Source organism: Pleurodeles waltl, chromosome 5, assembly GCF_031143425.1.
Source record: "Pleurodeles waltl isolate 20211129_DDA chromosome 5, aPleWal1.hap1.20221129, whole genome shotgun sequence".
NCBI lineage: Eukaryota > Metazoa > Chordata > Amphibia > Caudata > Salamandridae > Pleurodeles > Pleurodeles waltl.
The window spans coordinates 579,272,912-579,286,569 of NC_090444.1; the positions used below are offsets into that span (position 1 = coordinate 579,272,912).

General features: G+C 39.2%; 1 protein-coding gene across 1 annotated transcript in view; it reads left to right on the forward strand.

Annotated features, from left to right (window-relative positions):
- RYR2 (ryanodine receptor 2) overlaps positions 1 to 13,658 on the forward strand; it is a 2,714,825-nt gene that overhangs the window by 1,544,153 nt on the left and 1,157,014 nt on the right. The window contains exon 34 of the mRNA XM_069234403.1: positions 8,744 to 8,830. Within this exon, the coding sequence (XP_069090504.1) occupies positions 8,744 to 8,830 (87 nt within the window). The remainder of the gene's footprint in view (positions 1 to 8,743; positions 8,831 to 13,658) is intronic.

The window sequence follows — 13,658 nt, forward strand, 5'->3', positions numbered from 1 at the left end:
CCGATCTCACACCTCCATTCTTTCCATTCGCAAGTTCCGAGATCCCGGGAAAGTCGCGGGGGACTTAGGGCATCATCATTCTCTCAATCTGTTTTTCCCAAGAAAATCTAATTCAACACCATATACCTCTCGAGCAGGATCCCAAAGGGCGTAATCGTTAATTCAACACCATGTACTTTAAGAGTTGATGGGTCCCAAAAGGCGAAACCGTCCTCTGCTACCATCTACTGATAGAGCGTTACCGATCTACTAAATTACCTGTATTTCGGACGCTCTTAGGTCGATGAATCTTTTGGCTAAGTGGGACACTCCTCACCCTTACATTAATCAATTTAATCAAAATCAATAATCAATAATGAACATAAGCGATGCCCTGATCAACATAACACTTCACAATTAATCCAGAAAACATATCGGCGAACTATGACCTTTCGGTCATAAATAACCACACCAGTTTATTCCAAGTTAATGCATTTATTTCCCTATATTAACAAAGCTAGCACAATATAAATGTGTCTCAACACCAAATGATATATGTAAATGAACATTAATAGCTGTCCATAACGACGGAAAAGATGCAATCCATGCAGCATTTGAATAACAATGCATTCGATGATAGCAGCGCAAACCACTAAAACTATAATCTGTAATGAGCTAATTGCATACATTAGTCAGCATAACAAGGTCTCAAATTGCATCGTGCAACAAATGAATCCTCATCTAACCTCAAATTAGCATCTGCATGTGGGACTTCATGCAAAAACAATTTAGCAACATTAATTTGGAAAACTCCTAACTAGGGCTCTCATCAAAATCAGCAGTTGGTTACCTAAAAAGAAACACAATGCAATTGTAAATTTTCCTTTCATATTTACCAAATTCAATCAGCATTCAAGGAAGTCTTCGTCTCACAGGTACCGGTTTCGATCAGCATGGGTACCGGTTTCGATCAGCATGGGACGGGGCAAAGGGGGGCAGGGTGGACGGGGCAATTGCCTCACAGCGGCAAGATAAAGGACAAAACTACTACTTCATGCAAAGGGACGAATCAAAGTTAAGGTCTCTAGGGCGAGAATTACTTAAGGACTCCTTCTCTCGATTAGAGAAAGCATCAAAATGGCGTCGCAGCTGGCAAAATGGCTGTAATGTCCTGCAAAATGGCGGGTATGGGCTGCGATGAATAATGGCGAAAAGGCTCCTTTCTTCTTGTGCACCAGGTTTAAATAGACAATAGTTCAAATCCAGTAGGGTCTTCCATTGGAGGGTTCATAGGTTGGCTTCAAATTGTCCAATCAAAAACAACAGTTTACAAGCTTCTACCTAGGCATACATTATCCTTGGAGTCGGGAACGTAAGTTGCAACATATTTTACCAATTAACTCACTTTCAGAGCGTCCATTGTCTGCACCTGCAGATTGACCTTGGAGCAAAGAAGAAGATGCCAGGCTGGCACGAAACCTTAAAGATAAGCATGTGAGAACCGATCTCACTGGAAAAGTACAGCTTCAAGCAAAAATACACGTTTTACTAGCACAATGGAAAAATACGAGCATCTAAACCGTGAGACAAGGCAACTAGGCCAAAGCCTCCACTAAAGTAATGCTAAGCTAAAACATTTCTAACAAACAAATCATGGCACACGTTTACGATTATGTCAAATTAATACAATTCTAATACATCACGTTATATAAAGCACGCTTATAAATGTTGGCGAACTACTCTGAGGGCACATTTGTCCCCGTACAATCTTTATTAGTTCGGTTAAAGTCACACTTGATTATTGCAGTACTACGTTTATGCACTAATAAATGTAAAACCTTCATTTCAGCGTCATCAACAGTCATCCTTAAGCTTAAGGCCCTTTACATGGCTCGGAAGGTTTTCTGTGGTCTTGACCGCCCCTGTTTTCCAGAAAGCTTTTCTTTGTATCACACATCCAGATCTTTGTGCGCAAGTTGTTTCTTCTTGCCAACACCCCATAAGTAATTCGAGCTCCCACAGGGGGACATTTGCTCTACTTCCTAGGTGTGCACATCTGGCACAATCTCCCATTTAAACGAAGGTCCATAAGCAGTCATCTCGTTTTAAGAACACCAGAGTTTTTTTGTGTTTTTTCATATTCGTCTCAATTCAGTGTTTTTGTTGATTTATCTTTACCTGGCGTCTTTTTTATCTGTTCGTTTAGCGCCTGCAAAGCAGGTCTGAGGGTCCCGGCACCTCTACTGCTTTAGCAATAGCTGCAATCTGAAACCCGTGTTTGTGTTTTGCTCTCTGCAAACAACTAATTAAACAATAAAAACAATTGTTTGGATTATGACCGACAGGTGGAAATGACAACCAAGCATGAAATGTGTGAATTTTTTCCCTAATGAAGTGCAGGATGTTTGGGGTGTTGCATTTCATTCGATCATTTAACAAGAGTTGAAACACATTGTCAGTTAAACGCCGTATCACACAAATTAATTCTGCCAAAACGTCTAATATACTGTTAATCTTATGTAAATCCAGGGTACACTGCTTGCTAAATCACAACAAACACTGCATTCCAAGGCTTTGGAGACATACCCGTGAGGATCTAAATAACGGGTTGTGATTTGCAAAATACCGAATGAGAAGAAACACCTATTGCAAAAAGCACCGCAATGTAAATATGATGTATATAGACATTGTGTGCACAGAGACACCCACACAAAGATGACATAAACCATTTTTGAAACCAATATGAATGCAAGTAATTTCTTAGGGGTTTAGTGATTTAAAATGCACTGCTCATTCCCCTATTTCGGGCACATTTGTGAGTGAGGGGGCAGGGTGGTGGAATTCCACACAAAAAAACCTAGGAAGATTTAGCTTCTTTCAGCTTTATGAATTATAGGGGTGGACTTAACCAGTATATACACAAGAAGAGGAATTCTCCGTTTAGTCCAATTTCTTGGTGCAGAAATGCCCCCTCGCTTTTAGAGTGGGTGCATGGATGCATAGTGCGCTAAGAAATAGCACTAAATGCAACACAACGCGAAGAGTGAATGTGAGCACACACTCACACTCACTAAATGCGCTCGGGTGGTGAAATTTCCCCCCAACTTGATCCTGGCATCTAGTGTTATTTTCTTTGTGTAAAATGCACTCTTGCCTCCAAAATGGACGTGAAGAAGCATTTGTACTAAGCTAAATTCAGCAGAACATGAATAGTGCAATAGCGCAAGTGTTCGCTCGCTAAATGTGCTCTTGCTGTAGGATTTCTTCCCCCAAATTACTCTTAAATAGGCAAGCAGGAGTAATCAATTTATTGTCGATAATTCTGTATCAAAGTGAATCAGAATTACCAAAATTACTTCAATTACTCCAGCTTAAATGAAATTCCGCCCAGGCCTAATTAACTATTAAAATATTTTCTGGAAAATTGTGTTGTAAAAAGTACAATTTAGCCCCGTTGTATTTCAAAACTATGCACTGGGGAGGCCCTCCGACCTCCTGGACGTTGTGGGTTCAAGTCTGCTCACATTACATGGGTTACATGTTTACTGTAATTAGGGGAGAGAGAGAACTCATGACCCAGCTGGGGTGGAAGGCATATTGTCCTTGCATGCAGTAGGCTACATGGCAACCTTGCTGCTCCTCATCTGAACAGCAAGGAAAGAAGGGATCTAACGATTCACGTCTTGTCTTGCTATTGAGTTTCCATGTAGCGCAGCATATACTGTTTACAGCGTTACCTTAGCCATGTTTGTTGAAATGTAAGGCCTGACAATGGGTTGACCCAAATTGGAGGGTGCTCATATCGGGGGGTGGGTGGGGTTTGATCGTGCAAGCCTTATCCTCAGGCCTGTCATTGTGTTTGTACCTCTGTTGTAATTGTGCTCGCTGGTCCTGAGAGTATTTGCTGCCTCTACTAGACCAATGTTTCTTGGTGCTATTGTTTGACATTCAGTAAGTAGTCATTTATTATCGCTGTTGTTCACCATGTGTTCACTGTCCCCCTGGGAGCCATCGTCTACATCATTATCTTCGTTTGAGTGCCCAAACCTCATAAAGCATTGGCAAAGAAGTCAGTCTTTTGCGATCATTTCAAAGTCTACTGTTAATAGGCTTAAGCCAAGGACTTTTCCGCAAAAAACGAAAAATACTACATTAATAGCAACATAACGTTTGCACAAGGCCCTCAAACCTCAAAGTTAAAGAAAAATGGCTCGTAATATCTTCCGAGCCGTAGCGTTTAAGGGGAGCAACAGAATTCTTGTCCAGAATTTAGAAATGTGTTGTAGTAAAAAAATGCACATGTGCATGAAACGCAGATGTACACATGACTACATTAAATATTACATTGTTTGGCACCAGGTGGAGTAGACGTGTGCATTCCGTTAAGAAAGGTTAAATCCCAAGTTATTGAATAGCAAGAGCTATATCGCATGTCCTTTGATCCATGTGCCATCACTTGCAGTATCTGTGACTCAGATAGCTTACAATTGTGCTTTTTTGTTATGATCAATGCTTATTAGAAATGTGTGGTTGCTATATATGAATACACAGAGGTTGCTGAGATGGACACACACCAACCTAAAATGATGAGTGATAGCTAACTGTATTCTTATCTTGAAAGGATCAGTAGTCAGACTGGCGCAGACCAGAATTATTGTAAGAAGTATTAGATGTTGTCTTTAATACTAAGCTTATGAGCTATGATTATTCACAGATGAGAATACGCAGTACAGTAATGTAAAAAATGCACAATTTTCACAAACAAATTATTTTATATTTTTAATTAAACGTTCCATGTTTCTTTGTCATGCTATACATGTGTGATAGTTCAAACAATAGTTTCAAGTTCATGGTTAAGCCTGTACCAGCTTATTGGAAGGGTCGATCTGTTTGCTATTTTGGTGTCCTAGATTGTTAACATCTGTTGTTGCCTAATGCTTGTTATCTCTATTACCGTTGTTTGCCCTTTCCTTCTCAGCACTGCCTCTGGTGCTGTGTGCAGGGACATTTTAAGGATTTTGGGGCCGTGGCCCAAACCTATTATGTGGCCCCTGTTCTGAACGGCTTTGAATTTATGATCCATCTTAAGCTCTTTCATGACGTCTTTCTCCAGGTGACTGATAGTGGTCCAAACTCTAACTGTGTTGAATCTAATAAACTCTCACACATCACCTACATTCAAAATAAATTAACGGAAAGCGGCAAACAATTTGTATAAGAATTATACAAGGTCATCAGGGCCAGACTGTCTGCAGAACAGAGATTACTCTATCAGGGGGCCCCAGGCCAGAGGCCCCATTGCCCATGCCTTAAAACGCCTCTGGCAGTGGGACTGGCTGAACTTTTTTGTCCGAACACCAGACTGATGTCTAGGTAGCATGACATATAACATGTGTAAAGGAGAATTTGTCTGAACAGTAACTTTAAAGGGATCAGGCTTAATAGCCCATGAATGATTGAAAGTAACAAGGCCTGGCTGACTATCGTGTGTTTAAAAATGGATAGCTCTGGTTCCGAGAGACTTTTTTCAGCTCAGTCCCAACAAAAGTTTCTTGCTCTCTGCTCTGTGGGCTGTCCTTCTGGAGTGATAACAAAAAGTGCAAAAAGTGGACTGGGCTGTTAATTAGAGGAGCGACTGAGTCATCTTGAGTTTTGCCTATAGTGAACTCAATAATATTTTCTGTGCTACAAGGAAATTTCCCAGAGCAGAAATTCATGATAATGTATAAAATGTGAGAGTGGCTACTGTGGAAATTTTCAGGGACAGTAAGTGGTGGAAACTACGAACTTATACTTTCCCACTGCAAACTCACCAAAAGCCTTCAATCAGCAATAGTGAAAAACTCTTTGCCTGCTGGGATGAACTTTGCCACATTGATGCACCTTTACATAGATGACATTCTATAGACACATATCACTACATAGAATAGCAGTGTATTTGAAGATCAACACAAGTACCTTGACACTGCACATCAGTGAGATTAAAGGTTAGGGGCAGGGCTTGGGTTAGGCTCATGATTAGGTTAGGGTAGTGTTGAGTGTTGTTTGGTGTGGGTTTATGTGCAAGTTTAGGCTTAATTGTAGGGTTGGGATGCAATTTAGAGCTCATGAAAAGTGAAGATTTATAGGTACATTTATGGATAAAGTTAGGGTTCTGTTATGTTATTTCATGTCATATGTTGTGAATATATGAATGTTTATGGGTGCCTGATGACTGGATGGTCCTGTGCTGCGTGTCTGAAATTTACAACTGCATTTCACATCTGGGTGGCCAGTGTTGAAAACACTCAGCACCACTTATAATCATTTTAAATTCTTGTCCCTTCTGACTCATTAATGGGTATAGTACAAGCTGTTTCCTGTATGAGCTTTGAGTCTTTTTGGTGTAGTCCTTCAACAACTTACAAAATATGCTTCAGCCATTGGAAACCAGTGAAGTGCTGGAAAGCTGGTATCACATGGTCTACTCATTGTATGTAAATTAATAGCCATGCTGCCTCATTTTAAGGTCTACAGACCTACCAGCAAATCTTTTGGTATGTATTTTTAAAATAATCCAGTATAGCTAAAACTACTGCTAAAAACGCCTACTTTCAAAGAGAAAAACCTAAATATGTGAAGGTCTTTAGTATGAGATTAAGATGATATAAACTTTCATGGACAACAGTAGATGTTTGCTGTGGCCTTTGCATGTTTGGAGTTAAACCTTCCTTTTAAATACTTTAATTTCTCAAATGTATCTCTGGATGATTTAGAATTCTTCTGGACATATGTTCCTTGGCTACAAGGATGTTATACCATACACACCCATGATCTATGTTTTGTTAGGGCTTGTTTCATAGTAACGAGAAAACCCTAATACTTCTTTATTTAATCTATAAATGTTAATGGCACAAATTAAGAATATCCATATATATGTCAAAATACAGAAAATATAGAATAATTTGAATGAAATTAAATATTATGACAGTGTAAACTCATTAATGAACATATTGTAATAAACTACTGTAAATCCTACTTTCTTATTGTTGAGACTATGGTGTTTACATCCTTCTTCCATTGTAACTTGATTATATATATCCCACCAATGTAATTGTGAGATACCATTAACAAACATCTTGAAAATAAACTATTGTAAATCCTACTTTTTAGGTTTTTGATATTGTGGAGCTCCATCCTTCTTCTAATGCAGAATACTATTATTTCTCTCCAATGCAATAGCAAAATATAGCATTAATGAACATCTGATAAATAGACTATTGGGCTCCCTGCTTTTCTGTAGTTGATATTGTAGAGCCCCTTTCAGTGCAGGATAATGTATATCTTGCCAAAGTAATGTCAACAAAAAGAAAGTGCAAAACTCTTATTGCAGTACATGCAAGGAACATTTTTTTCAAATTGGTGTTCTGAAGTTCTAGTCTAGAAATCTAATATAATATTTGAATCGAAAGACCTATATCATAAGCTGGAATTTAACAATTACAAACATAAACAGTATCATTAAACTCAGCAAGTTATTATTGTGACTACTATAGCTGTCAATTAATGGAAATATGTTTTAGTCAGAGGTGTGTTATAATCATCAGCTGCATTCGCAAAAAAAAGTATTAAACATGGAAACACATTCGTTCTTCTCCTCAGCAGCTCAAAACATTTCAGTTAAAGTCCTTTCAAATTCATTAATTTAGAAATGAAACATACATTTTGACTTTGAAGCTGTCAAAAGGGGGTACATCCCTTAACACTACTTTGTGTCTGGTTTGCTAAAGATGAAAAGTTGGATGACATTGAATTGGGTTGCCCAGAAAGTGACATGGAATCTTTGTACAAGGGCAAAGTTACCATCCCGGTCAATTTCACAATGAACTCAATTTCTGGATTCATTCTCTCTTGTCTTCTACATTAGCACATTGCCTGGTTTAAGCTAATAGTCGATATTCTAGGACTCTATTAAATAACTCCGGCTCCCATCACAGCACTTCAGTAACTTATAATTCTTGTGCATGGTTTTTTTCTTTCTAACCTTTTGGCTTTAATAGACATTGCCAACATCATTGCCGTTTCAATCTCTAGTATAGGCATATGGGATGTTAAATCAACTGGTTCTACACTTATATTCACTGATGAAGTCATACCACACCTTGGAGCATCGCAGCAGCTGCTGGTCACCAAAAAGTCAGATCAACATCTGTATCATCTATTTTGTAGTCAAAGCCCCTCCTTTCCTTGTGAGAAGATCCACAGATGTTCTTCTTGTCTCCTTTTCTTTGACCCTTTCTCTCTCTTACTGTCTTTTGCTTCAGAAAAATCAGCAAGGGTGACTCTTTTCTTTTTGTGTTCGAAGTCTTGATTCTAAAACATTGTTCTTATACCATTCGGCTTATCGTAGTACCAACTGTTAAAAAAGCAGTCAACATACTCAATACTTTTTTAAACCTCTTGTCTTTTTTTGTCACCATATGCCCAGGTGTCCTTATGCCACATGCTGGGGCTTTAGAACACATTTCAACCTATCATTGATTTCAGGATTGGAAATTCCTATGATTTGTTGCGCTTCTAACATTCATATTTGATAATGTGAAATTGAATAAATCAGTAAATTTAGCTCTTTAGTTATGTTGCATTTTAACTTGTATATAAATGTGCCTACTGAAATGATACCCTACTAAAACACACTGCTGTGATTTCCGTTCATTTTCATTGACATTTATCAATGTTGTTTAAAGTCTGGTTTGGAATTGTATACTTATGTTTTTGATTTTAGGTGGAACCAAGCACCAAGTTGTTCCCTGCTGTGTTTGCACAGGCCACAAGTCCCAACATATTCCAGTTTGAACTTGGAAGGATAAAGGTAAGTGAAAGAATAGAAAGCGCTTATGGGCATATTTACAAACAATTCATGCAACACAGTGCAGTGCAGCAGAGCACAACAAGGAAAGCTGTTATGCTGCATTGTGTGAAAGGGAGAGAACAGAACACTGGCATATCTTCAAAGAAATGTCACAGTTCTGTTTCCTTGCGCTGGTGCACTTTTTGCTGCCTAGTGCCAATGGTTCAAATTCGTGTCTACATCTCTTATCAAATATGGGCTCAAATATACCATCACAAGTAGAATCCACACTGATTCAAGGGAAAGATATTAAATTACAGTTTCATTTTGTTATTACTTCATACTTAATCAACCCTAGGAGTAGTTAACACAAATAAAACAAAAAAGAGATACTAAATTGTAACTATTACGTGAATATTGTATGTTTGTTAATTTCTATTGAACAACAATATTAGCAAGTCATATATTTAACTATGGTGATCTGCCATTTAATACGTTATGTAGTATTATTATCTGGTGTGGAAGAACAATAAAATGGATCTTTACTATGGATATCCTTATCTTTGACTTCCAGTTTCAGTTTATCAAAATTAGCATGTATTTACTACAAGTGAAGATTATTGGAGGAAAAGGTTGCTGTAATTTTTATTCCTTACGTATCTCTATTTTTGTTAAAGAAATTTTGGGTCTTAAGGTTTCGCTGTGTACAAGTTCTGATAATGAATACAAGGAAAATCATCTGTTCTACTTCTTCATAGGGATGTAATACAAGGATGGGCAAAACTGCGGGCTGCAGGCTCGCATTGGCACAGTCGAAAGACCTGGTTTTAACAAGACAACACATGTAAAGATAGGGATGACGTCAGTTTCTTTCCACGACTTTCCATGCTAAAAGAACACTGAAATTGGTGCTCCAGAGCTAAGGCCTTGAATGGGGAAGCTATGTCCCTAGAAATCAGTTTGCAAGCGGGGAGGATGGGTGGGTCGGTAAAGATTTTGCAACTACAATATGTCTCTACCAGATATATCGTTACTAAAGTTAAGTAACTTGTACATCTGACAGAGATTTCTAGTTGCAGATTCCTTACCTCAGAATAGATACCCAAGCAATGCCATCCTCGGAGGAGGGCTGCAAACCAAGATCATACTAGAAAATCCTGCTGGACCGAACGACCAAAGTAGCCATCCCTATGGACCTGACTGTCCATGCAGTAATGTTTAGTAAGCATGTGCAGGGATGCCCACATTGCTGCCTGGCAGATATCCAGGACTGGAACTCCGCGTACTAAAGCTGTGGAAGCAGTAATTGCTTTGGTAGAATGAGCACCCAAGCCCTCAGGGGGTTGCTTCCTTGCCAAAGTGTAGGACATCTTGATGCAAAGATGGACCCATTCCGAAATTGTATGTTTTTGCACCGCTTTCCCTTTCTTTGAACCCACATATCCAACAGAGTTGATCATCCACCTGGAAATCTTTAGTTCGATTGAGATAGAACACCAGCGCTCTTTTTGGATCCAGGCGGTGGAGTCTCTCCTCATGAGAAGGATGTGGAGTTGTGTAAAGAGTAGCCAAAATGATTGAATGGCCTACAACAAAAGGTGTAACTACTTTGGGAAGGAATGAGGCCATAGTGCATAGCACCACTTTATCATGGTACACAGAGAAAAATGGGGGCTTAGAAGATTAAGCCTGAAGCTCACTCACTCACATCAGAAGTGATGGCAACAAGAAAAACAGTTTTGAAAGTAAGGAGCCATAAGGGACAATCGTGTAACAGCTCAAAGGGAGCACACATTAAGTAAGAAATGACAAGATTGAGGTTCCAATGAGGCATGATAAACAGAGTGGGAGGAAATAACTGGGTGAGACCCTTAAGGAATCTACTAACAATAGGAGACTTAAAGAGTGAAGGCTGATCAGGCAATCTAAGCAAGGCTGAGGTAGCCAATAAATAGCCTTTGAGGGTGCCCAAAGCAGAGCCTTGCTGGGCCAAAGAAAGAATGAACAAAAGAACCTCAGATAGAGGAACAGAGAGTGGATCAACAGATTTGTTGGTACACCATGCCACAAATTTGTGCCAACAGGTGTATACCGTTTTGGTAGAGGGAAGCCTGGCTGCCAAGATTACATCACAGCTGTTGGGTGTTAGGTCAAAAGCAACTAGAATATGTCTCTACCAGATATATCATTACCGAAGTTGAGTAACTTGTACACCTATATCACCAATTATGCCTCATGGAATGAGGAGAGGGGTCACTCGTGTTTGGCTGTTGCATTACTACAGAAATGTGCATGCAATGGCCTTTTACAGAGGCACATGAAAGCTCCAGAGGTTTACTGATACACTACCTTCTTCCTTTCAAACTGGACCTCTGCAAGCCCATCTTTTCCAGCACCTGTGATTAAAATGTGTGCACAAGTGCACATGAGGAGTAGAATGTTTTCTGTGCCTTGTTAGTTTGAGCAGTGTTAGAAGATTGATAACACGTGTTAGCTTTGCTATTCAAGCAGTTATTTCATTTAAAGCCCTATGTATGTGCACACATTCGCTTATGTTAAATACAGTCATGTTTTCATGCACCTGGGCCTGTTGTGGAAGTACAATGTATTATTAGAATATTAGATCCTTGCCATACCTGATAGTGTAGAGTTGGTGGTAATATTGGTATTGATACTGGTGGTATTTGTGTGATGGTATTTGTATTGATGGGTTTAGTGGTGATATTAGTTTTAATGCTGGCAGTATTAATGGTATCAGTAGTATTATTGGTATTGCTGATGGTGGAACTGGTGGTGGTATTGGTATTTCTTGATGGTGTGGTATTTTGTGGTGGTGCTATTAGTGGTGGTTGTATGAAAGGTAATGATTTTAGTGGGGGTATTGGTAGTACTAGTGGTGGGTATGTTGGTGTTGGCAGTGATGATGTTACTGATATTATTGCTGGTACTTTTGGTGATATTATTGGTTGGTGTAGGCAAGGGGAATAGTGGTGATGGTGGTTTTGGTATTGTGGCAGTATACTGTTGGTGATGGATTTGATGGTGTTTGTATTGATTGCATCGGCAGTGGTGGTCATGATGTGGTACTTGTGGTAGTGGTGCTATTAGTGGTGGTAAAACAGGAGTTAAGGATATTGAGATTGTTGCCATTGATAGTGGTAATATTAGTCATTATATTGGTTTTAGAGTTGGTTTTATTGATGGTGATATTTATTGTGATGGCGGTGTTGGAATTGATGTTGGTGTTTTATCTGTGGTGATGTGGTATTGTGTGCTGCTGAGAGGAATATAGATGGTATTGGTGGGAATGTAGTATTGGCAATATTGATGTTGGTAGTGGTATTGGCGGCTGTGGTATTGGTGGAAAATGTTTTGGCGTTTATAGTATTAGTAATTCAGTTAGTCGTGTTATTGGAATTAGTGGTGATATTGGTGGCAGCATTGATGTTGTTGTGTTGGTACAGGTGTAATGGTATTGGTTGTGTTGGCAGTGGTGTTTGAGGTATAGCATTGGTGGTAATAATTGAAGTATGATGTTAATGGTGGTGGCATTTGGTGGTGCTATTGGTACTGGTGATGAAAGTATTGGAGTTATTGTTGACAGTTGTATTGCTCTTATGTTTGGTGGTATTGCTGATGTGACATGGATGGTGGTTGGTATTGGTGGTGATGTGGGTATTGATGGTGCTGGTGATGTGGAATTAGTATTGGTACTATTGTTAGTATTGTTAATATTATTGCCAGTTTGTTGGTGGTAGTGATGGCATAGCTAGTAATGGCTTTGCTGTAGATGGTATCATTAGTTATGGTAATTGAAGTGATGATATTAGTATTGGTATGCTATTGGTGGGGTGTGGCAGAGATATGGATGATAGTGATATTGGTGTTGTTTTGGTGGTGTGGCAGTGGTAGTGGCGATAGTGGTATTGGTGATGGTGTGATATTGTAATTTTGGTATTGCATTGCTGATATTGGTGAATGTGGTGGTGGTATTATTAGTGTTGGTATTGGAATTAGTGGTGGGGTATTGGTAGTAGCTGAAGTATTTATGATAATGATTTAGGTAGTGATGGCTTTAGTGGTGGTATTTGTGGTGGTGTTTACATAGTTGTGGGTTTTTGGTTGCATTGACAGTAGTCATTTAGTAGTATTATTAATGGTGGTGTTTTCACCAGTGGTGGTATTTGTGTCATTGTTGGTGGCACTCAAAATGTCAGATCATTATGGCATTGGTGGAAGTGGCACTGGGATTATTTCTGGTGATATTGGTTGTAGTGTCTCGTTCTATCTCCTATGTGAACCCCATTTTGTTGGCTTTCAGGACTCTGTGCACTTTATCATTGCTAACTAGTGCTTGTGCTCTGTCCTGTAAGCATGGTGAAATTGGCTTACACCCAATTGCCACATTTAATTTAGTTGGAAGTCCATAGTAATGAAGTCATTGTGCAACCCACTTAAGTAGCCCTTTCAAATATGTTTCAGGCCCTCCACTGCAGTCTCTGCTGCAGTGTTAAACTGTCATTTTGACCTGGCAAAATAAAACTCCTCCAGGTCTAAACCCTCTTTTTTAATACATATATGTCACCCCTAGGGCAAGTCCTAAACAGCCCAGAGGGTAGGGTGCAGCATATTTAAAAACCTGGACATGTACCTTTACTTTTTGCATGTGCTGGTAGTGAGAGACTCCTAAATTTGTTTTTCGCTATCCAAGGCCTACCTTTCCCACGGCTGAACATTAGGTTACCTCATTACATTTAATATGTGCTAACTTTCACTTGTGAGCGGGTAAGAAAGTCAAGTTTGGTCTCTAGAGAACTGTAATTTAGAACCTTCTTTAATGGTAAAGTCA